We start from the raw sequence: 26889 nt of genomic DNA, 5'->3' as shown, positions 1-26889 counted from the left end.
GTAGACCATGATGATGCCAGTAATGTATTCATGAGGATCAAATATTCTGACTGAGACCCAGAAAAAAGTGATTGTCGACATACAGACTTTCTCTTTACTGCACCAGAGAGGAAATTAAAAACAGACCCATTTAAACCAACAACCCTTAAATATTAAACTAGCACAGCCATGGAGTCCTCAAACCTTGCAGATTGATAAGTATTTTTAAATGACCTCACACATCATTAAAACTCATCTCATAGACTTTTAAGGAGAAAATTGAGCCATATTTAAAGATCTGGAGATCATTCTTTAACCAGTAAACCAAAACTCTTTCACAACCATCTGACAACATCCCAACAACCACTCAGATCATCTCGTTAACCACAAGAGAACTAAATCCAAGCAAAACTGAGTGTCCCAACCCTACTGAAAAATACAACAAGGTCTAAGCTGGTCCTCCCAGTTTGGGAAAGCTGGTGGGGCAGCTGGTCTTCTAGCCTGACCAGCTAAGTCCAGCTAGACCAGCTAAAAAAAGTGACCAAAACACAGCTAGACCAGCTTAAAAAGTGACCAAAACACAGTTAGACCAGCTTGCTACACCAGTAAAACCAGCTTACCAGCTTATGCTGATTTTAGCTGGATGTTTCAGTAGGGAAACCAATCATACAGTAATTTTGCAGCAAAACACACAAAAATAAAAATCTTGTGTAACATACTAATGTTGTTACACTTTTTTTCCAAGCAACCTTACACGATTTACTTTGCCACCAAACATCTAACTGTTACATGTTGTCAAGACTTTTGTTTGTTTTTGTTTTCTTCAAGTATTATTATGTTCATGTTTAACATATGTGATAGAGATTGAAATACTCACACGTCTTGATGTTAAACACTTAAAGTCTTCCATCAGCAACTCGTTATTTCATCAGACTGACAGCATTTCTAACCAAAACCACATGAAAACATCAAATAAGTTCTTGTTTTTGAAAATTGTTCGACCTAACGCGGGGCAAGAACCAACAGTCAGGTGGATGACGTCAAAGTACCACGAGAGCGACTCGAGAAATCTTACGCGTCTGGTGTGAATGGAGTTTTAATAGGCTTGTTTGAGATGAGCAAATTCTGCGCAGAATCGATCACCGGTGATCAGCGCAAGATGCATTCCGGTTAGAAAAGTGTCCGACTTACGTCCGACTTGCTCTGATGTCACACTGACGTGTACAAAATAACTCTCGCGATGGAGAGGCGGGCTCGTCGGATTCTACAGCCGAGCGCAGTTGCTCTCCACCGACTGCGTTGACGAAAAGCACGATGGGAAAAGACTTGCTGACGACACAGCTTAATGCTGATTTGCCCGGGAATGTCAGCTGATGACTTTTTAATTCTAAAAACTCCACTTCCTGTAGTAGTTTTTATATTTATTCAACTTGTTCGTGACTTATGACATTGATATTATTAATAAATTCCTTTAAACTTTTGTAATGGTGTTGTATTATTTGTACAGTGTGCTGTTTATATTTTACACAGAAACGAATTTGTATTACGTCTAGACTTAGATTACATCCCAACATTTACTTAGAAGCCTTTTCCAATAATGAACAGTTCAGCTTTGTGATTCTCCTTATAAACATCTTAATGTAAATGCATTTGTTGGTATTTCAGTTGCATCTATTTAATCCGCGATAAAATACGCGAACGCGATCTCTTCCATTGCTGACGTTTGCAGTCAACAACACTGCGAGATTCATGAAGCGTCCGGCTTGCCTCCACTTTTTTCACTCCTCCCCTCACTGCAGCCGGCTACTCTCGCCCATATTTCAGGCGAGGCAAGCTGCATCTCAAACAAGCCTAATATCGAATTGTTCTCGCGGTACTTTGACGTCATCTGCCCCGTTGGTTCTTGCAGTCCCGGGTTAAGTCGAACACCGCTAATAATGATGCTGCTTCTATGACACATGAAACTTTTCCAGCATTTCTTTCCCACACACTCATATTATGAACTGCTTATACACAGGGCTGTGTGTTGAATATTTACATATTAAGATTTATGTGTTAGTAAAATCTGTGTCTGGACGACAAAAAGAGTCATTTCTACAATCTAAACGACACTACATTTATGAAATTAAAAATGACAAAACATTTTAAACATATATCAGATCATAGCAGAATTATTACTCAGCAATTAATAAAAGCATTGTCAGGACATTTATCATAAAAAGAGATAAACCGGTAGTATCTGAGTGAGTTACAGATGAAGCGAATGAAAGCTCATACAGTCAGAGAGAGGAGAGGAGAGGACATCTAGCAGAGGTTTTCTTCATGAGGTCTCCTGATTGTGTGATTGAGAACAGAGATGTTCTGCTCCATCTGGACTCAACAATAGTGCCAGCAAACATTCATCATACTGCTAAACAATGTGACAGAAGAGAGAGAGAGAGGGGGTCAATCTCCAGCGGATCCTCCAGAGTATCTGAAGATGTGTGTAAAGAGCTTTTCCAACAAATCACCACAAACTTTATATAAAACTATCAAAATTAATATTTACAGAATTAAATAAACAATAATAATCAAAGAGGTGAGTTTATTTTACTTCATTTACATTTTTATTAACACATTATTCAAGTATAACATTTCAGATTCATTACAAATATATGAATTCATTCATTCTGTTCAATGTATGAAAACATTTAAAGTTTTATAGTTTAAAGCATCAGTTCACCCAAAAAATATCATCTGTCATTATTTACACAAGCTGTATGTTCTTCTTTTTCTATGGATGTTATGTTGGCCAGAATCTGACTTGTTTCAATAACAAAAAAGGACAAAACAATCTTGTATGGCAAACATGGTCCTAATGATCTGTAGATAGATACTTTCTAAATCACCTGAACATCAAACAAACAAACAAATGCCTTTATGGCCCCTTAAAATCACTTCATCCTCAAACAAATATCCAGAGTCTGAGGGCAGTAAATCATTTAAGTGCACTGTGATGTTAAATGTAAAGGTGAGTGAGTTATGAGCGAGTAAGGAATGAATAAGGAGCAAGTTAGTGTGTTATGTGCGAGTTAGTGTGTTGTGAGCATGTTATGAGTGCGTTAGAAGTGCTTTAGGAGAAGTTAGGAGCGAGTTAGCATGTCCAGATTGAGCAGGATGGAGCTCAGGTTCATATTAAGAAAGGTCTGTGATGGGTCAGCAGCGCGATGCATCTCCAGCAGTAATGAATGAAGTGAAGATGCTTCAAACAGACGCTTGTTCTTTCTGCAATGAAACACAAAACACACACAATCCATCAAACAGGCACAATGTTTCTCTGCTAATCTGGTCAATGATACGTGGCCTACAGCTAATTCCTCTTTAAGTGAACTGTTACTGTCAGATGAAAATCCAGATGGGTTCCAGCAAGCGCTTTTCCCCTCCTTTGGCCCTTAAAATCACTGCACACTCTCTCCATGAGGTCACGCAACATCATTAAGAAAGGCCAAACTAAACTAAACTAAACTAAACAGCCGTTCTATTTCAGCAGAGTTTGGCAGCTGTATGTATATCACGGTGAATATAAAGGATGATCTGATGGGGTAAGCGCTAGAGACTAACCGGATACTGGACAACTTCTGGAGGAGAACGGAGATCTTTTCCAACAATGCCGGATCCAAACGAGGTTTACGCAGGAACAGTGAGACGCAGCGGAAGAATTCTTCAGTACTGCACTCATCCAGAAATCCTGAAGAACAGAACAGCAGACGTATGAGTTCACTTAATCATAATGTAAAGAAGTTACGACAGAATCAGACACATTTCTACAATCACACAACAACAACATGAATGAGCTTCGATTCGCAGGAGAACTGCAGATGACATCAACAACAATGAAATCTAGTTTGGAAAAACTGAATGTAGATGATGAAATGTGCCTCCGGTGAAGTCGCGCTCACTTGGTTCTTCAGACCTGCTTTTCATTTTCATGTCAGTGTGAAAAACTCTGATCCAATCTTTTTAGCATGCCAAACAAACACACAACCCTTTCAGTCCAAATGATGGAGCTTTGTGTTGTTAGGTTTGATTTCCAGCCCTGAGACACAAACTCAATCCTTTAAGTTTTAAAATTGTCTTGTATCTATCTGAGCTATTGCATTCATCTTCTCAGTCTAGATCACTCGGATTTATAATATGTTCACAGAACCGCACTGAAAAACAGGGGTGAAGTTGGTCCCAAGTTATGGATCTCAAATCTGCCCTGACTTTTTCTCCATGGCTTTCAATATCAATTGACTTTTATTCATATTATTGTCTTATATTTTTGTTTTAATTTGTTTCTCCAGTTGTTCTGCCTCTTTTAACCTTGTAAAGCACTTGGGTCAATGTCTATTGTTTTTAAATGTGCTATATAAATAAACTTGTATAACTATCATACAGCTATAAGAAGCAATACTAGAGTAAAACATTCCATAATATGGGATTGATTCATTTCATTCAGCGGAGAGGGAATTCAGATGACTCTACAGGTGAATCACTGAGAAATATGAATCAATATTAATAAACATTTAGTAGTTTTATTATCAATCACATAAATAAAAGCTACATGTTTGTGTTGATCTCTCCCAGTGCATCTATACAAAAAAAAAAACCATAACAATACAATAAATCAGATTTTTTGAGCAGGTTTTTTCACACGTGTCTTTGATATTGTTCAGGATTCAAGTTAACCTGAGCAGCACATCTGTTATCTCTGAGCTTCACATACGAGTTAAACAACTTCAAAAGACATCTGCTCAAGTCCCTTTAAGAGTGAATTAAACACCGAGCAGATGACCTCGACCAGACGACCACAGGGTGACTCTCATGTGACCTTTAGGCGTGAACTTCCACCTTTACCTTCATGTGTTCCTGTAATTATTCTCCAGTAAAAGCTTTTAAATGGCTGAACAGCTCAGCAGAACTCCAGCTGAAGTATAAAGCAATGAAAGCACGCAGTTCTGCATTACATGCATCTGTTCAGTCTCACTACATACGTAAGAAAAAAGTGCATTCCTGGGCCGTCTCGTAAACCCAATCATTTTACTGACCGCTGTTTGCTGACTGCCAGTAAACTCTTTAAGATTAAGCATACATTTTATGATCACATAAATTCAACTGTGCAGCGAGATGTTATGATGGCCAAAATGTTTATTAAACAAACACAGAAGGAGCGTGGTGTGTGTGTAAATAATGCAGAACTTTGTGAAATCCTGCAGAAATCTGAGATTTATTGTTGAACTCCCTACACATAAACAGCTTGTCACTGATGATGTGGATCCACACACATTCATGACTCTCAGACAGAACATCAGGATGATTTGTGAAGTGTGATGATGATGATGATGATGTTTTCTTACGTGACTGCGTGCTCATCTGCAGCAGAAGATCCACAGACAGCATCAGAAGAGCCGGACCGCCGACTCTTAACACGGACAGAACAGCTGAGAGCGCTCCATAGTGAAGAAAGAGCTGCTGACCTTCATCCGTCCTCACGGCACACAATAACACATCCAAAGCCTGAGCCAAGATATCCACTGTAGATCAGATCATTAGGTCAAAGTTAACAAGGACAAATCCTTATCATCAGAAATAACAATAACACATTTCAACACTTCATTTCAAAAACACTTTTCTTTCATTTCTTTCAAGAGTTTTGATGCCCAATGTAAAATCTGCATTCTGAAGGAATCCAACAATAACCAGGTAACCATAATACCTGTCCATCTTTTATGTCAAACAGCTCATATAAACTCAGCTTATGAAGAATAAAGAGTTTTATTTTTTAAGACAAATCACTTGATTTCTCACTTTTGTAAGTCACTGTGGATAACATTTTCTCCTTCTGTCATACATGTATATGAATTTAGTAAGATCTGTCTCCCCATTATATGTCATTTTATGATGTATGGTTCTTTTTTGTGTAATGTTTAACAAAAATTCAATTAATAAAAATAAATGTGCTGCAGAAAAGATGCTTATATAAAGAGAAATCATTATGGTGTTTTATAAGATCGGTTCTTTCCTCTTTCTCTCTCCATTCATTCTCATATTTCACACACTCATGAAGATAAAGATACACTATTGATTTGTCTATAATTTGTTTGCACAATGTTTGTGTCAGACCAGGTAATATTTTAACAATCCTTTTGTGTCCAAGTTTTTAAGCATAGGATTCCAATCTCACATATTCACTTTTTTATTATGGTTTGATTTTCAGAGACATTATTGTCTTTCCTGAATGCATGATGTGTTGTGTGATGAGACATTAGCACCACCTGCTGCTGATACGGTGAGTAAACATCATCACAGATGAGATACGTCTTCCCCTGTTCTGTGTCTCTCTGTACATTCACATTTGTGCTTTTTATCCAAAGCGACTTACATTGCACTGCAAACCCTTTATTTTATTCGTTGTCCATGTTTTATTTTTACACACACACACACACATTCAACAACAAAACAACTGATTCATTCATTTCATTTCATCATGATTCACCTTGACTGACGCTTCTGATGATGATGAGGCTACAGAGGAGACGCGTGTGCAGACAGGAGCTCTTATACAGAGGACAGGACCGAACCCGACGGCCATTAACCGGGTCACCTGACCCGCGAGACACCTCCTCACCTAACCTCCTCAGTGTAGACGTCAGAGGAGCGTACTGCAGGGAACAACTCAAAGCTTTTCTCTCTTTCTAATACAGAGTTTAACAATCAAACCTTAACATGTGGATAAATTAAGAGTTAAAGCACAGAAGTTAGTGCAGAGATGTCAGCTGTGTGTGTTTGTTACCTGTGTGCTGTGCTGAAGTTGTGTAAGACAGCAGTAAACGCAGCGCAGTACGGATAACTGCAGAGACGACTCCATCACACCGCTCTCCTTCTGCAGCAACTCCACCAACACCGGGAGAACCTGACGACATCATCAATCAATCAATCAATCAATCAATCAACATGACAGAGTACAGTACAGACCCTGTACCAAAACCTATTGCCCATGCCCATTTAAACTGAAGGTTCAAAGTCCATTTCTTAATGTTTATATGTAGATTCACCCCTAGAGGGGTCGCAGAATCACATGTTTATGAAAAAAAAAACATAATAATTTTATATAAATAGGTTTTTATAGGCTAGTTTTTTTTAAAGTTGCATGTTTTCAATGCAATTAAATGACAATGTGAAAATAAATGAAAACTTAGTGGCAAAACATGAAGATCCAGCCACGTTGCATCAAAGGTTTCTTTTTATTCTGTGTTTTAGCACTATTGATCATTACAGCCAATCACAGACGTGACCGATGAGTTTAAATAAGCTGTCGGTGTTAAAGTGTATTTACTCACTTGCATGTAATATGGCCATTAAATTAACTACTAAACGCTTCTTACCTTTTTAACCTGTGTAGTCCATGAGAATATGGCCTATGAAAAGTATGTAATGCATTCTATTAATGGACGTTAATAATTATAATTACAGTGTGCACACTGTGCCCCCTTAAAAAAAATTGGTGCATGACGCGCCTGCCTAGCTCTCTATGGTTTTCATCATCTGCTTATTTTCATAATTTGAATTAAATGTCATGAAAATAACATTGATGCAAAAATCTAGACTTTGTTCATTTTTATCTCAACAGAGTATTTTCTTCATTTGACTTTGGCCTGAAAACTGAACAGCAAAGCTGTAAGAAAACAAACCGTGGAGCATCTGTGGTGTAGAGATGGACGTGACGTGCCGTACGATTGACAGGCTGTGAGGTTCGACTTCTCTCCGGGCTCGATGAGCCGCTCGTCCACGACCCAATCCAACAGAGCGCTTATGAGTTTTACTGCAGGTCCATGAGCGCCGCCCTCCTGTCAAACACATCCAGAACCCACATCAGCAGTCATCAGGTCCATTTATCATCATTAAGTGCCTTCATTAAGATTTCCTGCTCTGCCAAACCTCTCAGAGCCAAATACTGATTGGTGAAAACCATTTGGATGGAATGATAGAATAACATAGGAGGAAAACTCGGCTGATTGGATTTAAACAACTTCATCAAGTTACAGGATAATTATTTCTAATTAGTCCCAAATCCAGCATTACACAAACTGAGAACAGACACACGACTCCGAACATCAACAGGATTTAACCAAAGACTCATGCAGGTCTGGTGATGTTTTGGCTCTCATTCGTCTCTCACCTTGTTTGTTTTATTCATCGGTGGGTTTTCCGGTTTGCTGGGTTTTGGCTCGTAAGCTTTAGGACAGACGTTTTCTCGGCCGCCGTGCGTCTTTGAGTACTCGTACTTCCTCTGTTCACAAACACACACACAATGTTTATATTACACTCATATCACCGTCACTTCATCTTTAAACCAAATGTCCTCTACTGATATTAGTCTCATGAAGTAGACCTTATAAAGGACGGTTAGAATCAAGGAAAACTTCAATATCAAATACATGAAACACAATGTTTTTAACACACTGTAATATATGCACTGTATGCTTGAAGTGATATATATATTTAAAACACACAGCAGTTTAATGTGCAGCCATTGTTAAGTTGTAAGTTGTGTGAGTTTAAAAAGGCACAAATGTGTTTTTATCTCCAAACAGTAACACACAGCATGATTTATTCCTGTCTGTAACTAACAGACATTACTGTTAAATCAACTAGTACAAAAACACCATCATCATAACCATCTTTCATTCCTACAAAACATACAACTGATCTAATGTAGAGTTTCCATGTGAAGTGTGTGTCTGTGGAGACAAACACAAGTGTGCATCTGACTTCAAAAGTGAGTTTCTGCTGAATGAGAGATGATTTGTGTATCAATGCATCACAGATCTCTGACCTGCAGATTCTCCAGACGAGCTTGAACTTTTCCTGAATGACTTTCCGATTTTCTGTTCTGCTCAGTGACGTGGTGAAGCTGACACAAACAAACACAAGATTATCACAGATCCCAGATCATCACAGCTGAGATCTCAAACATTCAATCCCTCACCTGTTTCTTCAGAGAATCGTTTAATTCTTTCATTGAATCAAAACTAGATTTTATTCTCTTGATGTCTTTAGTCTTCTGCTTCAGAGCTTCTTTTAACTCATTTGTCTCTTGCTGATATCGCTGTGGTGAAAATAATCACAGACATCACATACATTTTAATCCTGAATATGAAATAATGTAGAAAACTAAACAACTACTATTATTTGTTTTGAATGTGGAGATGTGACACCTGCTGTAAGGACCGGATGTCTTTCTTCATCTCCTCCTCTGCTCCTCTGAGTTTATCAATGTCACGCTGATGCTTCATGAGTTCATTCTCTCGCCGCTGCAGTTCACGCTCTCGATCACAGAGCTCTGCAGACCAGACCTGCTGACTGACACGCTCAGCCTGAACACAAACACACAAAACACACACACACACACACAGTTTAACTGTCACTCAAAAGCTGCAGCACATGTGTATCATTACATGGATCATCTCACATTGTTTCTTTATGCAGAAATGAATAAATATTACCTGCAGCTTCTCATAAATGTGCAGCATCTCCTGATAAACATGAACCGCTGCTGCACCGCTGCATGAGCTCTGAGTTCCATCCATGACCTCCCTCCTTCTGCTGTTTGACTCACATGAGCTGGAGGAACGGGCCAGATTTGATGGTAAAGTCACATCTAACAAGACATAAATGATGAATGATCAGATTTAATACAGGGCAGTCACAGACTACTGGTTAGAGAGTCGAGCTTGCAACTTAAAAGTCATCTTTCCCCTCCCATGCATTGTGTGTGTGTGTGTGTGTGTGTGTGTGTGTGTGTGTATTTGATTGGATTAAATGTACTCACCCGTCTCTGTGTATAATATGTTTGTTTCTTCAAGACCATCATCATCTACATCACTATCAGCATTACTGGAACATTAATAAAACATTTCTCTTTAAATAACTCAGCCATATAATAACTGTAGTATTCATAATAATAATAATAATAATGAGATGATATTTGACCTCTAACCTTTCATGTTGATCAGAAAGAGCCCTGTTGAGTTCCCTCAGGATAGTTTTATAGTCTCTCATCTCTCTCGACTTCTTATTTCCAGCATCTTCTGTAATTTTACACATGATAAACATCACATGACAGCTTTTAAAACTTATCGAGTATTGAGCTTTAAATGTAAGTTTGTACAGATTTTCCTCCATTGATCCTTAAAAAACACACATGATGTTGACCAAATATAATGTTGATGATCACCTGATGTCAGACCAAATGTGTTTGAGATACCGGAGACCTGCTGAGACACAGATATAATAATAAAGATTATGATACTCTCAATAAAGACAATTCAACTTGCCAAGCATGAAAAAAATAATTAGTAGATGAAATGTTAAATGATAGAAATATAAAAACTTTTCTCAAATGATGCTGTCAATTCTTTCTTCGTGTCTCATTGAAAATTCACTATTATCATAAGCAAATCTCGACATACAACGTTAAGTGTGCCTGTTTTAATATCAATATATCGATACCTTGAGTATGTAAATGATTTATTCAAAATGTCAGATTGTACTTGATCTTTATTTAATAAAAACTAATCTCACGTGATTCCTCTTCGGCAGATATTTATTCTTCAGTGTTTTAATTCTTTCATCTATTTCACAGTCAGAATCTGATTCGTTATTCATGTTTTAAATCAGCCGCGACACAACAACACAACACTGCAACTATCGGAAGTGACCGTTTCACCCCCACAGTATCAAAATAAAAGTCCCTATGCGCTCTTTACAATGCATTTACCCCATACAAAAATATTTATTTTGCAATAAAAAAAATACACTAAAAACATTTTTTACAAAGTAAAACTTAATTTAAACTTAACTTAATTTTTTAAAATTGAAAATACATGTTGTTTTAACCTCCATATATTAACAAATATTTTAAAATATATTTAATGGGCAACAAATACAACTATATATATATATATATATATATATATATATATATATATATACATATATATATATATATATATATATATATATATATATATATATATATATATATATATATATATATATATATATATTATTATATTATTATTATTATTATTATTATTATACCACGGGCCTGTAATTAAATGCTGAATTCTAAGATTGGTTGAGAAATGGTCCATGGGTATTGATTATTTTTCTGTAATCCACACACCTAACTGGTAAAATGTCTTTAAAATAGACACCAGAGCAATATTTGTGGTAACTGTGGTATAAGAGGAATAATTGAATTTGGTCCTTTGAATTATTAAAGGGTTCTTTTGTAAACATATTTGGAAATATATATGTAGAAAATATATTTCACTGCATATATTTTTTGACAATAATTAATTGACAATTTGCCTTATAGGACCATTTAATCACTTATCAGACAAACATTATTTACAAGCAAATTCACCAGGCTTGTTTTTCACAATCATTCTTCAAAGCACAAGCAGTAATTAAAAACAAAACATTTCAGTAACCAAAATGTAAAAAATGCTACATTCAAATTTCATGAATAAAGGCATAATTTTTCCACATACCACTATCTGTCCTAAATGCTGCATAACAAAAAATTGAACATAAAAAAATGTATAGCAAAATGCTATAGTGCTTCAAATGTACGAAGAATGAGAAAAAATATCAAACAGAAAAAAACCAGGATCAGATGTTTATAATAGTTCAATTAAAAAGAAACATTAAAAATAAAATAAAACGTTTCCCTCATTAGTGCCTGATTTTCTTTAATGATATAAAATAAGACAAATACATCAGTTATGTTTGTTGAGGAAAGGTCTGATGAAGAACTGCTGTTTGATTTTAATAATCCTACATCTAACTCATATAAAGTTAATTCTGTTCCCAGATGAACTTTATTTGCTGGTTGTTGGTATAATCACTGCATCTAAATATTATACATGGGTCAATGTCTAGATAGATCTGTTTCTCTGTGAACTCTGTGACTATTGATCATATTCAATGTGTAAACAGGTGTATGAAGGCAAACAAGATGAATAGCAATATTTTAGATTTCAGTAATTTCTGTAATAGTTTGGTTGACACATCTTAAGAAGAATCTTGTCTCTTTCTATGTGTCTGTTTGTATATAAGGCAATTTATTTTGTCTGTTTACACCTGAGAAGAGAAACGAATGCCGCTTCAGTGTCCTATCAACTTCACCACTTTTTTTTTCATGAAAACGTGCTTTTTGTTTCCTGGGCATCTTTTGCATCTTCAAAGATTTCTTTAAAAGTGTCTTCAGTCTCCTGAAGCCTAAACCGCACGGCAAACAGTTTGACCATTCCCACGTCTTCAGCAAAATCATAGGCCATCCATACCCACCCTCTCCCGCTCTCTTTTAATGGCTCGAGCTTCATGTCTGAAGTAATGTAATGGTTTGCACATAATTTAAGGATCTGTAATCGTCTCATCACAAGTCTTGTGTGTTTGGTTTCATAATTCTGAAGTATTTTCAGATCTCCTACACCTCTTTCCTTCCACATACATAATTCTTTATCAAAGCAGTACAGTTTGGCCCGGTGCCTGAAAAGGACTCGCTCATTCTCTTCTCCTGTTGTGACCACAACAAGGTCAGGTAATGGCACCACTGGCTTAAAGAACGAACCATTCACACAAGACTTTTCTTTTTTATTATCTGTTTTAAAAGATGTTTGGCTCTGGCTTGGTACAGATGAAAGGTCAGGACTGAAGCTAAATTTTCTCATTGGTTCTCCAAATTGAAACACATCAATCTGGCCAGACTGGAAACATCTTTGTGTGGAGCTGGGTCTATTATCATGCAAAGCTTTGTCTGTAGAGAGAAATGAAAAAGTTGAGGTTGCCTTTTCTTCTTGCTTCATGTAAATGTTCAATATTATATTTCAGACTTGATAAAGATGGATTGCCAAACTTACATCCACCAGCAGAGGCTGGATGAAAACTCTGAGATATCTTGATCTCCATCTCCTTACTTACATCCATCAAACGCTTTCGCATTGCAGGAATCATCATCTTTACATTCTGAAAAGGGGCATCTTGACGTAAAGAAATGCTGGAAGGATCTTCACAATCTTTAGATCCGAGTTCTTTACCCTGAGATGGGTCATTCTATGGATGTAATACAAATATCTTCAAATCAATTCAAATAGTAATTTTTAACAAAAATGTACATATCGTTTTGTCATATAAATTTCAAAACACCATTAAAATATAATAAAGCTCTTTCCTGATACATCTATAAGCAAACATGAGTTAACACATAGACTGCTGAGCTCCAATAATGAATACATATTGATAATAAATTCCCAAAAGATGTTCAATTAAATTGGTGAAGAGATATTACAGAAAGTGGCCTAATGTTTGTATACCATGTTATTGAACACTGTAAATGTGTGTAGTTATGCAGCTGTTTGCCAGTAAATTACTGTAGATTTATATTGATGTCATTTACTGGCAACAGTTTGTTTAAAGTTAAATGAACATTAAACATCAACAAGTTTTTTTATCCTTACAGAATAAAACTATAAAATATCAGACACGTGCAAAGCATTCTGGGAACCAAAAATTCTCATCAACCTTTTTCTGTTTTCTTTCAGATTTGGGTTCCCAGAAACACATTGCATGAGGCTGTACTTCGTATAGTTTTTTCCTGTAAAGATAAAGTCCTGTTATGTTTAATGTTCATTTATCTTTGAACAAACTTTTGCCATTAAATAACATACATTTATATCAACATTAAGTTACTGGCAAACTGCTGACAGTGAAGATCCTGTGCGCCTATCACATCTATGAAGTGTGTTGATCTGTTTTGTTCAGCTGCTCATATTGTCTGTTGATTTGTCATTTTTGGTCTATACAGAAGAAGATGTGTAAACTACTCTGAGGTGGACTGAAATAAATAACCAGACTGACACAACACAGGTCAGAGTGTTTGAGTTCATTACCTGGAGGAAGTAAATGTGATCTTCAGTGGACAAAAGCTGATTGATCTCAGAAATCTTCATCTTCATATCAGCTATCTCCTGTTGTACTTTCACCTGAAGTCCATTAATGTTCTTGAGACAAAGGCTCTCTTTATATAAAATCACTTCTTTAACTCGACAGCATGTTTTCTGAAGGAAGGAAATGATCTCTGGAAATATTCGCTCACATTCTGCTCCTGCCGTCTGCGCTGAACGCTGGACACAACACAATCACATCTCTTTAATATACAGACATCAGATGAAAACTCTTATGATCTTAAGAAGATTTATCCACTAAATTCTTCCCCTATTCACTTATCTGAACATTAATCTTATGACCATAACTACTACTGCGCTCGACACATGTCAAGAGTAATGTCTGCTGACATTCAGAGTTTATTTCTGCTTATAAAGGAGAAACATCTCAAACAAACTTAGCACTTAATTCAGTCATATAAAGAACTCCATTATATCCACATATGATGAAAATCTGACTTTTTTCATGTTTAAGTGCTATAACTGAGTCCCCAGTGCTTCTATCAAACTAGAAAATGTGTAAAAGATCAACCCACTAACTTAGTTTTGGTTAAGCATTCTCTGCAAGCATGTGAAAAAATAGGTCATTGAAATTTGGCTCCCCTTGTGATGTCAGAAGGGGATCTTATTATAACAATACCGCCCCTTAATCTGCACTATCCAACCACGGCACTGTCATTTAGTACAGAGATCAGCTCATTTGCATTTTAAAGGACACACCCAAAAACAGCACATATTTGCTCACACCTACAAAGTGTCAATTTTAACATGTTATAATAAATTATCTATATGGTATTTTGACCTAAAACTTCACATGTACTCTGGGGACACCATAGATTTATTTGACATCTTTAAAAAATCTTGTGACATGTCCTCTTTAAATGACAATGTTTTTCAATAAGACTGGGAGACGCTGGAGACCTAACAGATATGAACATTATAATAAACGCTGTTAGGGTTAATGCTGGTGTCAATGCTTACTCTTATAGACTCTTCAGTATTTTTTAGCTCTTTAACTTTATTCTCTTTGTCCTGGACTTTCTGTAGAAACTTCACAAGTGTCTCCATTAACTTTCCCTGAAAAACAATACATGAAATACTTTAGGTAAGATTAACACACCCTAAACTTTTAGACACTTGGCCTTACCATCACTAATCGTAGGATTAGATCTATGCAGAGTTGATATACATATATAATTTATTTAAGGACCTCACACCTGTTTCTCTGATCTTTCATCAGATGCTGAGATGATGTCGTGGTTCTTGTGTTCATCCACTACACAAAGCAGACAGATGCACTGACGATCAGTACGACAGAATAACTCCAGCAGTTTCCCATGTTGAGGACACATCTGTCTCTGTAGATCAGTAGCTTCAATGAGTTGATGTTTCTTCCCTTTGTGCAGGTCATTGTGTTGGTCAGTGTGAAGAGCGCAATAAGAAGAGAGACAGGTGAGACAGGATTTGATGCTCTTCTGGTCGAGCAAGCATCACACTTCACATCATGGTCTTCAGCATCAGTTTGAGGTTTCCTGCTCCTCTGTTTCTCTATCAGATCCTTCAGTATGACACATGAGATGAGATGAGGTCTTCTGCTGAAGGTCTGACTGCACTGAGGACAACCTTCATGATCCACCTGCTGCTCCCATATAGCTGTAATACAATCCTTACAGAAACTGTGTCCACAGGGAATAGTCACTGGAGTGTTTAAAAGATCCAAACAAATGTTACAGATGAGAGATTTCTGATCGCTTAAAGTAAGCTCTGAGGCCTCGGCCATATTTTACTCTCTCTCACACACAATAACAAACAAATGTGTCTGAAGCACTGAATGCGCAAAGTTTCGTTTCAGAAAATTTCCAGGAATTGGGTGTGGCTTGCAAACAACAACACCACAGATTTCCCTACAACCTCTCTGGACGTTTTTCAATCGGAAGGCTGCAGCCTCTGGAGACAGTGTTGCCAGATAGAGTTGATGCTTTCCAGCCCAAAACTGTCCAAAACTGCTCAAAATATTTAAATGAACATTTTGGTTTAATTTGATTAGCATTAAGTTATTTTAACTTCCACAATTAATGCACCATACTATAGCTAGCGACACCAGAACAGAACCACACTAGCAAAATGACATAAAGATAAGAGTAACTGAGGCCACAGCACACAGAGAACCCAACTTTAAATGTGATCCACTTAGAGGACAAATGCACAAAATCAACGTTTATCGGATTATGCCAACAAATTGGTCAACAAAGCAGTAAAAGCAGTATTTCTAAATGGAACAAGATATTTGCAAAAGTATTTGATTAACATACATGCCAAGAGCATTCAGTCATTTTTGTTGTAGCAGCTTTTGCATATTTTTGCAGCTCAACTCTTCATACACATGGAATAAAATCTGATTGTTAGGATTAAGCCTTAAAATTCAAACCAACACTGGAAAGTGTAGATCAGGGGTCAACAGGAGGCCCATGGGCCAAAACTGGTCCCCAGACAGTTCTTAAATAGATCTGTCATGACATTAACATGTTACTCACAAAAGCTGTGTTTGACCTCAAGCGGCGCTGCAAAAACCAACAGATGGATGAATGCCTCGAGAGCGATTTGTTATCCGACTCTCGAATCATTCTCGCGGTACTTTGATCCCTTCTGGCTGTTGGTTCTTTTAGCAACGCCGTGTGAAGTCTAACACACCTAATCACTTACTTTTTAGTGCATTTCCATCCAAAATAAACAAAAGAACATTTGCCAAGTGTATTTTAATCGGCCACAGTATGAGAGTTTACACATCAAGAGTTCTGAACTTTGAAGGGAGTAGGGCATAGGGATGATCACCTGCCCTAATAAGTGCTGACCATACAGGCGACTGACATCAGTGTGTTTGGTCTTATGTTTGATTGGCTCATTATGGTGTCTGAGGGTTCATGTCTTCACCTGTCACCCAGTCAAACAAGCTGACATTGTTAAACCTGTTAACACCCAAGACTTTCACACAATTGTGCTTTCACACTTCTGCCTTGACCAGTCTTCTGTTAACTCTTCACTTTACTTGATGTCAAGCAAGAAACGTTTCTGGATTGGCTCCCTGAAAGTTTTTATCTACTTTAGACAGATAGGGTTGAAGAGTAATGGATTACAAGTAACACGATTATTTAATCAGGATACAAAAAAGTGTAATCTGTTACACTTATGTAACAAACATAGTAATTAGATTACAGTTACATTTTGGGAACACTTTCAGGTTTACATTGGTTTCACTTAAAATGAAATAAATCCTTATTTTGTCATAATAACACTATTTTAAGCACTGCTTGAGTGTACAGTAGTTCTTGTGTCTGTTATCATTGATGACTCACGTGAGTCCCCTGCTGGTGCATGCGCACATAACACCTCTACAATCTCTACTGCAGGGCTCTTCAAACTTTTTGTGAGCAAGGCCACAATGAATCAAACAATCTGGAGGGCTTCTTTTTGATATAGTCTTCGCAAAACTTGTTGATGTTTTATAATGGTTTAAAATGTGAACATGCATAAAATAAGCCAAGCAAATATAAAAATATGTAAAGAATAAATATTAACATTGAGACTATTAACAGAATGTGCTTTGGCAGCAGGCCCGGTACTAGGCTTGCTGGACTGGGGGGGCAGTCAGGATTTTTGGGTGAGCAGCCATTTCTCGACAAAAATGATTCATACACTAAATTATGGATGTTTCAATCCAATATTATTTTGCATAGGCTATGTCTTAAAATAAAGTGCCATTTATATGTCCTTTTACACGTTCAAATTTTAAAACTAGATACGATTAGATTTAAAATGATTTATAATGTTTTAATGATTACACTTAATGTAGTTTTACACATTAAGTCACAGTTAATGAAATCAGGCAAGCAGGTGATATGAATGCAAAGCTGTACAAATAGCTATATTTTAATAATGTGTACACTGCATTTAATCTATTATTTCACTTATAGATAAATTAAAGCCATTCTTATACCTACCCTACCCAACATATGCCTTTCTTCTAAATAAACACTTGTTGGGCACTTTTTTCCACTTCTCAAACATTTTCTTCATTTAAAATAATGCATTTTCAATGTGATATGTGATAAGCTATATTTTCATTAATTCCTGACCCTATCATGCTGCTGCAGCAACAACCTCAAATATCACAACAAAGAACAATGCTTTAAATAATCTTATATGAAAGCAATTTGACATGCATGACAAATTCGTCAAAGGTTATCCTGTAACAGAACCAGACAAAAGCACAAGCCCTAAAATACTGTAAGTGTGTTTGCCACGAGACCAAAGATAAATCAAACTGCTTTGTACATAACACAGCAAATTAGATATTATAATACAACGCAACATTATAAAATACAACGTTTTACCTTACGATGACCTTGCGGAGTGAAATCTCCTCCTGAACTTAAAGCAACACTATGTAGTTTCCATGTAAAAATGACTTACAGCTCCCCCATGTGGTTGAAAAGCGCAACAGTGCCTGGTATCAGACACTCTTCTGCAGGCAGGGGGAGGAGCGGGGCTGTGTTTCCTACCCTCCACCACCACTTTCAGAGTGTGCTTGTAGCAGCTAGGAGGCTGCTCAGGTTGCAGCAACAGTACAATTTGTCCAGTTAAAAGTTGTTCTATCACTGAAATAATTTTAGAGTCATTATTTAAAGGTAAAAAAACTACATAGTGTTGCTTTAAAAGTCTGTAGATTTTTGCGTGTGAAGTTTTTTCTCAAACGCGAGCTGAATGAGCTGATGATGAATGATGATGAAAAAAACGCTAAAATTTTATTTTAAAACTGCACGCAATGCTCAGCTGTTACAATACTGTATATTTACTGTATAACCATCTTATATCAATTATATCTACTATATAGTATGCCACAACCAAACTGCATATTCTAATTTTAATAAACAGAACTACGTCTAAAACAAACACATTAAATGCTGCGGGAGACTTGCCATTGGCTGTTGTATTTGAATGAATAAATAATGAGGTGAGTCTAAGAAAGGATAAGGGGCTATTTTGGGCATGTTTTACTATAAAAAGAAGTTTCAATTTAATATGTGTTGTGTTATTATGTTTATGTAATACTAAATTGCATCGTTTCTAATATATATTTTAAAGATGCGGGGGTTTTTTTTAGTTACCGTCATAGAGAACAGTAGTACTTTTTTTGTGAGTTAAATACTGCTGAAGAGACCTCAAATGCCTGAATAAGTAAATCAGACAGTAGTGGGTGGGAGCTGTAAACACTAGGTTTGCCAACAGAATACGTTTTATGTTTAAAGAGACTCCGTTATTTTATGGTTGGTTGGATATTTTTGGGGGGGCAGAAGGAAAATCTGGGGGGCAATGCATGTGATTTGGTGTGATTGCAGTTGTAAATTTTTTTTGTGATTCCTAAAACTGTAGAAATGAACACAAGAGGATACTTTACTAACAATGTCTCTTCTCTTCTTGCAGAGATAAAAGATGTGTTAGCTGTTTATGTTGGGAAACTACCACTGCCATCGTACCAGGTCAAATTATAGCTTCAGTTAGCATTTTAAAATAAACATATATATATACCTGTAGATTGTGTAGACTTTTTAAATTCTGATATAAACTATATTATTTTTCCAACATGTTAAACATAAAATAATCTATATATATATATATTTGACCTTGAAGGAATCCAAAAGTAATCAGATATAGAAGACATTATTTTTAAATTTTGATGCTTGGATTAAGAGACTGAATACTTTTTCATGAAGTAATTTTTAACTGTATACATTTTAAAATGAACCCTCCCACGTTTGATTTTAGATATAAAGTCTGAACTGAAAGTTTGACATCTGAGCAGGTTTACTTTCACCATTACACACAACACAACACAACACATTCTAACCATGAAGAGAAACAATAATTGGGGCTATAAAAACCAACCCATATGAAGTCTAATCTCAGTCATCTGTGGATTAGATTGGTTTAAGTCCACTGACAGTAATGCGACTCTGCTCTTACTTCTGTTACTCAATCCATAAAATCACACCAAACTGTTCCCAGGACAGACTTCACTAACCTATCTGCAATAAAAACTACATGTCAGTTTGCAATGCATAGCTCCACAGATGATTGTAGGACGTCAATTATCATTATTATATTGAGTGACTCCATCTGCCCGTGTTTTCATCGTCCAGTGGGGGAAACGTGACATCTTGTTTTTGGATTTGTTTTTAGTCATTTCACAAGAAGAGATGGGGACGGCCGTCTCTTAAAAGCCCTTTAGATGCACACAGTGTAGATGAACGAGTCTATGATGACCAACAACATCAGATCATCAGATTTCTATTTAGTTTCAGTGTTATAGTTATTGTGTCTTTATCCGCTCTGTGACTTAATGATCTTGTGAATATACACACACACACACACACACACACACACACACACACACACACACACACACGTCAGAGTACTGACTAATGCCCAACACAGCTGAGTTCATCTGCCAATGAGATTTATAAAAAGATGTTATGATTCATGAAGTAAAACTTTAAAACCAAACCAAAATTAAAATGATATATAGTGCAATGCAACAGATCAGCACATGGACTTGATATTCCCTTCATGAGTAAGCAGGGCCGGCGCTACCTATAGGCAGAGTAGGCAAATACCTAGGGCCTCAAGCTTGGAGGGGGGCCTCCATAACTGCTAAATCCATGTGCGCTAGTGCGACAATCTACCGGTCGGTTCTTGCAGCGCCTCATGAAGTTAAAGAAGCCTAGATGAACAGCATTCAAATCTCTGCAGCTGACCGAACTTTATTTTAGCTTTATTTATTTTTCAAATCATGAAAACATGATGCATATTTATTGATTTTTTTTTATTATTATTCTGCTTAGTAGTTTGTATGTTTAACTTCCAATGGCAGCTGATTTGTATGGATATTTAAGGTATAAAAGGAAATACATATGAATATATCCAGTCTGATAGATAACTTTATACTGTAGATTGGTTCAGTAAGAGGGGAATTCCTCTTCATACCCAGCTTAAATAAAAAAACAATAACAGATTTCTAGGAGGTGTTCATCTGTAGGTTTTTACAGTTAGGGTTTTTGCAATGTAGTTTTGTCTTTTTAATTTTCCTCTTTGGAGAAAGCCAAACTGTAATCCAAAAAGGGTGGTGTTTTAAATAAATTACTGCATCCACAACAACCAAACTAATTTGACCTGCCTTAAAATGTTTAACACATGTGGTTTTGCATACACATTTGTTAATTTGATAAAACAGAAAAGTAATGGGGAAAACATTTTTAATCATTGTAGTGCTTAAATGATTTCTTACAGTGCGGAAAAACATTCTGAAAATTAGAGGGGTGTGAGGGCCTCCAACATAAAATTTGCCTAGGGCCTCCAAATATCTAGAACCGGCCCTGTGAGTAAGGCCTTCTTTTCAAATATCACGTTTCTGTCATTTATGGTTTGGACCGTACCTCATGTTAAATGTCATTAAGAGAAAGTGTAGTAATAAAAATAATAATCCAGAGAAAACAACCGACATATCTCATTATCTGAAAATAAAGAGAAAACACTTGAGAAATAACACACACAATCCATCAATTTAACTTGTCTTTATTGTTCATGTTATTAACTATATAAATCTCTTTTAGCACTATATCTCGAAAGCAGTATATAGTTGATGCTCTGAAAAGTCATTACTGTCAGTGTAACATGTACTGTACTGATGAATGACAAACAAAAGTCTGTGTTCTCATCAAATCAAACCATTTGAACTATTACTTTGTAATGAAAATCCAATCATTATGAATTTAACAGTGTTCACATGTGCAGGACGGGGGAGTAAATAAATCAAATCTATAGTTTCAATGGAAAATGTAAACATCACATGGCTTTTTTGTCCCTTAACTATCCGCTGTGTGTGTGTTAAACCGGCTCATCCCAGAAACACACTTATGATGTCACTCATTATTAAAATCTTCTTTGATCTCATCTACAGCAGCAACATTATTCAGCTTTTAAAGTTATTTTTATCACTGTGATCAAAACATCCATGAGCAGCAATCGTTTCGATTTATAAAGATGAATGAATGATTATTGTTTTCTCCTGAAGAGATGACATTATTAATGTTCAGGCTTTATATAGTCTCCTTATTTCCTTTTCCACAGCACAATTGAGGAGATAAGTGTGAGCGCCCACCCTCTTGTCTGAATGAAGTCACGTCACTCAGTTTAAACTTTAGGCTCATTTACCCTTTATTTATGAGACTCTTAAAGGGGACATATCATGACAATCTGACTTTTTCAATGTTTAAATGCAATAATTGTGTCCCCAGTGATTCTATCAACCTAAACAATGTGAAAAAGATCAACCCAGTAACTTAGTTTTGGTAAACCATTCTCTGCATGCATGGGAAAAAACAGGTTGGCGCGCTGGCAAGGGAGCAGTGTTGGTGTTGATTGGTGGTCACCCACTATGAGAAACTCTCTCTCTCTCTCTCTCTCTCCAGCATCACTTCACTAGTACTCCAGACAACTAGTCAGAGCATCAGCGTCGAGCAAACAGACATGATGAGCGCGTGTTTTCATCACTTTTACATGATTTGTGCTTTAGGTTTGTCTGTCAGCAGCTTTTATTCAGCTGTCGGTAAGTTCATCTAATATTTTATTTTACTTTAATACATTTAATATTAGTGACATATATATAATTATGTATTTGCTATGTATTTAACTTCTCTAAATTTGGTTTGTATAAAATCATTTAAATTGAATCATCTGTAAATCCTAAAGAAATCAAATAAGGATCTTGTGTCCTCTCATCACTACAGTTTCTGCTGAACTAAAACTCTTACATCCTATTAGTATAATATCTGAAACGGTGTTTGATTTAAACAAAATTAGAAATCCTGTAAATAAATCTGTGTTGGGATATAAGCTTTGGTTATTGTGATAAGATGTGATTCTGATTTCAGAAAGCTTTCCCCTGACAGACTGTGATGACTATGGAGTTTACATTCAGGTACAGGAAAGATATGAAAGTTAAAATTATTTCTTCAGCAAAATGATGTGTTTTATTCATGGTTATGGTTTAATCAGATTGGATCCTGTAATGTTAGTGGATCTTGATGTTAGTATTTCTGGATGTGCTTGTTTTAGGGCTCCGCTTTACTCAGTACATTGTGTGATCTGGAGTGGAGAGATCAGAAGCAGGTTAAAGAGTTTGTTTTTTAATTTGTTTGTTTGTACACATCAGTTTTATATCACATGAAATATCTGAATATCATACGTGTGTTACTTTACAGGAACAGATTCAGAATGTTTTTAAGAGGGTGAGTGTTATTATATAAACCTGCTCTCTGTTATAATAATGATGATGATGATGATAAACATCTTCATTCTCTTCTTCAGTTTCTCTTTCACTACTCCAAAGCACAGAATTCAGTGGGCTCAGTAGACAGAGAGGTATACATTAAATATCTTTAATATTTTCTGTCTGATTTATTCTGCATCTTTTCTGATGTCTATGAATATGTTTTCAGTCTCATTCAGTTCATCCACTGATGCGTCTCTCCCCAAAACTGTCTCTGCGCCGGAAGAAACAACAGGTGTGGAAAGAATTAACTTCTCACTGATATCTGAATTATTCTGAATGTTTTCTGGAGATCACAGAGATGTTCGCAGTATATTATGAAGATCTTCTCTGATCTTTGAGTAATGCGTTTCTTTCTCTTAAGAGAAGCTGAAGAACGTTTGTGGAACCTCTGGAAGATTCACTGAAGGTCTGCACACAAACACACTGAAGTAACCTGAAAACCTCAGTCATGGATTTTATAGTCTAGCTAATGAAAGTTTAGAAATGAGCAGAAATTATTCACTAAAAACATTTATTTACCTACATTTACATTTTTTGCATTTGACAGAGGCTTTTTTTCAAAATGATGCATTACAAGCTATACACTTTATCTGTGTGTGTGTGCGTGTGTGTAAAGCCATGAGGTTTGGTGCTGGTAACACAACGCTCTACACCTGAACTATACAGGAGGAGGAGATTTATTGTTAATAAAATGATCTTCTGTTCTCTCTCAACAGTTGTGCACTAATCTGGGATCTTTTGGGTCTCCAAGATGAGAGAAATAAGATTGTGTTGAAGCTGCATTAGTGTTTCTATCAAGTAAAAAAAAAAACAAAAGATTTTAATAATAAATTGTCTCTAATACTTGTTTGAAGGTTGTGTTATTGTTATTGCTAGACCCACTAACACACAAATAAATCCTTTATAATCATGTTTATTTTCATATGCTTTATATAATAACTGGTGAAAAGCATTAAGAGTCGCATTATTATTATAAATCACATATAAAACATTTCTGATAAATAATGAATGTAAGGACAGTTTGTTGAAAATCTTTAGAGGTGATGGCCACACATCCACAGTTAACAAGAGAAACAGTGAGCGCTACAGAGCGGCCGTCGCTTTAATATGGCACAATTTAAAACAACTTTGCATTCGGCAGCAGTTTAAAACATCTGCATGACGAACGCCGTCTGTCTGTCCGTCCACATCTCTTCAGCATCTCAGCTATGGTTTGACAGACTTGAGCCAGCAGTCAAGTTAATGACTTCAGTCCTCATCAGAGTCTTCCTCACCATCTCTGCGATTGGGTCCCGTGCAGCGAATGGATGTCATCAGCTGATCCTGGATCTGTTTCCTAGGGTTTTCCTCCAGGTCAGTCTTGATAGCACCCGTCTCTGATAAACGCCACTCCAACTCTGACATAAAACAAAAATATTTGATGATGTAACATCACCACTAAGTGCGTTTTATTCAGTCTTTAATGTAATGTCTTATATTTAAACTGGTTTGTCACAGTCAGTTAAAATAAAAAGGCATTTAGCATTAATTGTGTACAAGGAAAAGATGATATTCAGAGCACTCAAAGCTGCTGTATAACTTCTTAAAAGTCAAGCGGAATTCTTTTACGGTGATAGTTTTTTAATCCATTAATGAATATGCACAGCTTAAATTTTCAGTCATCATTCATTAAAACAAACTTGTAGAATGAAAGAAGGACGAAGAACAAAAAGGCTGACGATCAAGCAGTTATAAAACAATTCATACCGTCACACTTCAGGTTCATTCCTCCAAACACTAGCGGTCCGATGAACTGGCCCTTCATTTCTCCCTCATAATACACAAATAGTGTGGGCAGATTACGATCAGGGTAGTTGGGAATGCAGGTTGTGGAAATAGATTTCAGAAACTTTGTTTGAGGAAACTTGCGGGCCAGTAATGACAGATGCTGGTTTATCAGTGTACACAGAGGAATTCTGATAGATGACAAACAAGAATTTATAGTCAAAGACTAAAACAGACCCTTAACTACTATAGAATTTTTTCTCAATATTATATATATATATGTGTGTGTGTGTGTGTGTGTGTGTGTGTGTGTGTGTGTGTGTGTGGATGCACAAAATTGTTGTTGACACTGGTTGTGTATAATACATTAATTTTGAAATCAATATTGCTAGTTGATAAGGTTAATTATCCTCACCCCTGTTTGTAGAGATGTAGAATCACCCAGATGCCGTCTCCGGCTTTATTCACCTCCTGTACATAATCCATTCCCGAGATCTCGTTTACTTCTCCAAATACATTCTTTATCTGGTTAGCTTTCCACTCCGCAAGTCTCTTCTGTCTGTGAAAAAGATGTACAAGCAACTTTTACTAAATTAAATAAAAAACAGGCACTCATTGTGTGATCAATTGTATTTCTGTATAGCTCAGTAGTAGAGCATTTGCTCAAAAGGTTTGCGGTTTGATTTCAGTGAACATACACTGAGAAAATGTATACTGTTTTACACATTGTAAAAGCATCTACCAAATGCATAATTGTAAATACAAGGACCTGTTTAAAAATGTTTATAAGATAAACAGCTCGCTCTGTTAACATGTGATTGAAACAGACACAGTCAGATTATTTTGCAATGATGAATTTAATCAAAATACCCACAGATGTATAAACTGACCTGTACATCTCTATGGCCATCTCGTCCTCTTCATTAAACTCATCTTCATTCTCATCGAGTTCGTCTAGTGTCATCTGATCATAGGTCTTCACTGAAACAGATTGATTTATTCAGCATTTATAAAGTTTCATAGCCTGCTGGATCACCAGACCAAAAATAGCATCATACCAACAGACTGTTGTTGACGAAGCTGTTCCTCCTCTTCAATGTCCTCATCTTTAGGGGTTTCTTTAGGGGGCAGAATGCCTTTCTTCCGCAAGATGTCATTCCACTCTGTATCTGCGTTTGGGTCCTACATTAAAGACCATAAAACATACCCTCAAATGATCAAATATCATCACCAAACACAGTCTGGACGAACACAGAACCCTCACCTCCAGGATTTAGCTTCAATATTACATGTTCACGAATTATCTCTAGATTTTTATCCATGAGCTTATGAAAATTTGTCAAGGCCGTCAATAAACTATTAATACAATTATCAAAACCATCATTCTTATCCGCGTCGCAACAACTACTCCACTAACTTACATTAACTAGCCTGTCTCTGTTCCTAATTCGGCTCGCGTGTTTTACAGATTTTTTTAATGAGAACGGCAATTATTTCAGTTCGAATATCTCAATAATTTAATTTAATCATTTAAAACACACAAACCTGCATCTTTAGGCTGTTGTTTGTCCTGCTGTATAAATCACACCTCCACTAACTCTCTTGAGCGGAAACAGAAGGAGCGCACCTCATTTCCCTCCGGCCGAACACGAGATCCATCATTTACACTAAAAATAATGTAACATGAGAATAAATAATAACCTTTTGATCAATTACTCGACTGTG

At 36.4% G+C, this 26889-nt stretch overlaps 4 protein-coding genes across 7 annotated transcripts; 1 reads left to right on the top strand and 3 right to left on the bottom strand.

Moving 5' to 3' along the window:
• Window positions 1-2567: 2567 nt before the first annotated feature.
• LOC135733642 (coiled-coil domain-containing protein 138-like) lies at window positions 2568-10724 on the bottom strand. Of its 3 annotated transcripts, none has more exons than XM_065252429.1 (15): window positions 10513-10724; window positions 10238-10277; window positions 10001-10091; window positions 9833-9897; window positions 9507-9661; window positions 9219-9377; window positions 8990-9109; window positions 8837-8914; window positions 8180-8290; window positions 7692-7847; window positions 6794-6913; window positions 6497-6662; window positions 5358-5534; window positions 3580-3706; window positions 2568-3243 (listed from the first exon to the last, which is right to left on the bottom strand). In XM_065252429.1, the coding sequence occupies exons 3-15, from the start codon at window positions 10060-10062 to the stop codon at window positions 3102-3104; spliced, it is 1638 nt and encodes a 545-aa protein (XP_065108501.1). In that variant the 5' UTR covers window positions 10063-10091; window positions 10238-10277; window positions 10513-10724; the 3' UTR covers window positions 2568-3101. The 3 variants fall into 3 exon arrangements, with proteins under 3 accessions (XP_065108501.1, XP_065108499.1, XP_065108500.1); XM_065252427.1 differs by having other exon boundaries at window positions 10585-10721; XM_065252428.1 differs by having other exon boundaries at window positions 10238-10274; window positions 10585-10721.
• Window positions 10725-11403: 679 nt separating this feature from the next.
• On the bottom strand, window positions 11404-15799 carry LOC135733652 (uncharacterized). The gene is made up of 5 exons (XM_065252440.2): window positions 15230-15799; window positions 14994-15089; window positions 13959-14192; window positions 12930-13122; window positions 11404-12826 (listed from the first exon to the last, which is right to left on the bottom strand). Exons 1-5 carry the CDS (start codon window positions 15362-15364, stop codon window positions 12207-12209), a joined length of 1278 nt encoding a protein of 425 aa, XP_065108512.1. The 5' UTR covers window positions 15365-15799; the 3' UTR covers window positions 11404-12206.
• Window positions 15800-22563: 6764 nt separating this feature from the next.
• Window positions 22564-24243, top strand: nms (neuromedin S). Of its 2 annotated transcripts, none has more exons than XM_073811969.1 (7): window positions 22564-22674; window positions 23000-23046; window positions 23184-23237; window positions 23330-23356; window positions 23436-23489; window positions 23567-23632; window positions 23767-24243. In XM_073811969.1, the coding sequence occupies exons 1-7, from the start codon at window positions 22596-22598 to the stop codon at window positions 23830-23832; spliced, it is 393 nt and encodes a 130-aa protein (XP_073668070.1). In that variant the 5' UTR covers window positions 22564-22595; the 3' UTR covers window positions 23833-24243. The 2 variants fall into 2 exon arrangements, with proteins under 2 accessions (XP_073668070.1, XP_065108537.1); XM_065252465.1 differs by having other exon boundaries at window positions 23762-23812.
• A 54-nt stretch (window positions 24244-24297) lies between these two features.
• Window positions 24298-26847, bottom strand: pdcl3 (phosducin-like 3). The gene is made up of 6 exons (XM_065252459.1): window positions 26710-26847; window positions 26223-26346; window positions 26055-26145; window positions 25580-25723; window positions 25147-25355; window positions 24298-24797 (listed from the first exon to the last, which is right to left on the bottom strand). The coding sequence occupies exons 1-6, from the start codon at window positions 26713-26715 to the stop codon at window positions 24649-24651; spliced, it is 723 nt and encodes a 240-aa protein (XP_065108531.1). The 5' UTR covers window positions 26716-26847; the 3' UTR covers window positions 24298-24648.
• Window positions 26848-26889: the final 42 nt, after the last annotated feature.

This window comes from Paramisgurnus dabryanus, chromosome 15 (assembly GCF_030506205.2).
Source record: "Paramisgurnus dabryanus chromosome 15, PD_genome_1.1, whole genome shotgun sequence".
Taxonomy (NCBI): Eukaryota; Metazoa; Chordata; class Actinopteri; order Cypriniformes; family Cobitidae; genus Paramisgurnus; species Paramisgurnus dabryanus.
This window is presented reverse-complemented; position numbering and strand designations above follow the sequence as displayed.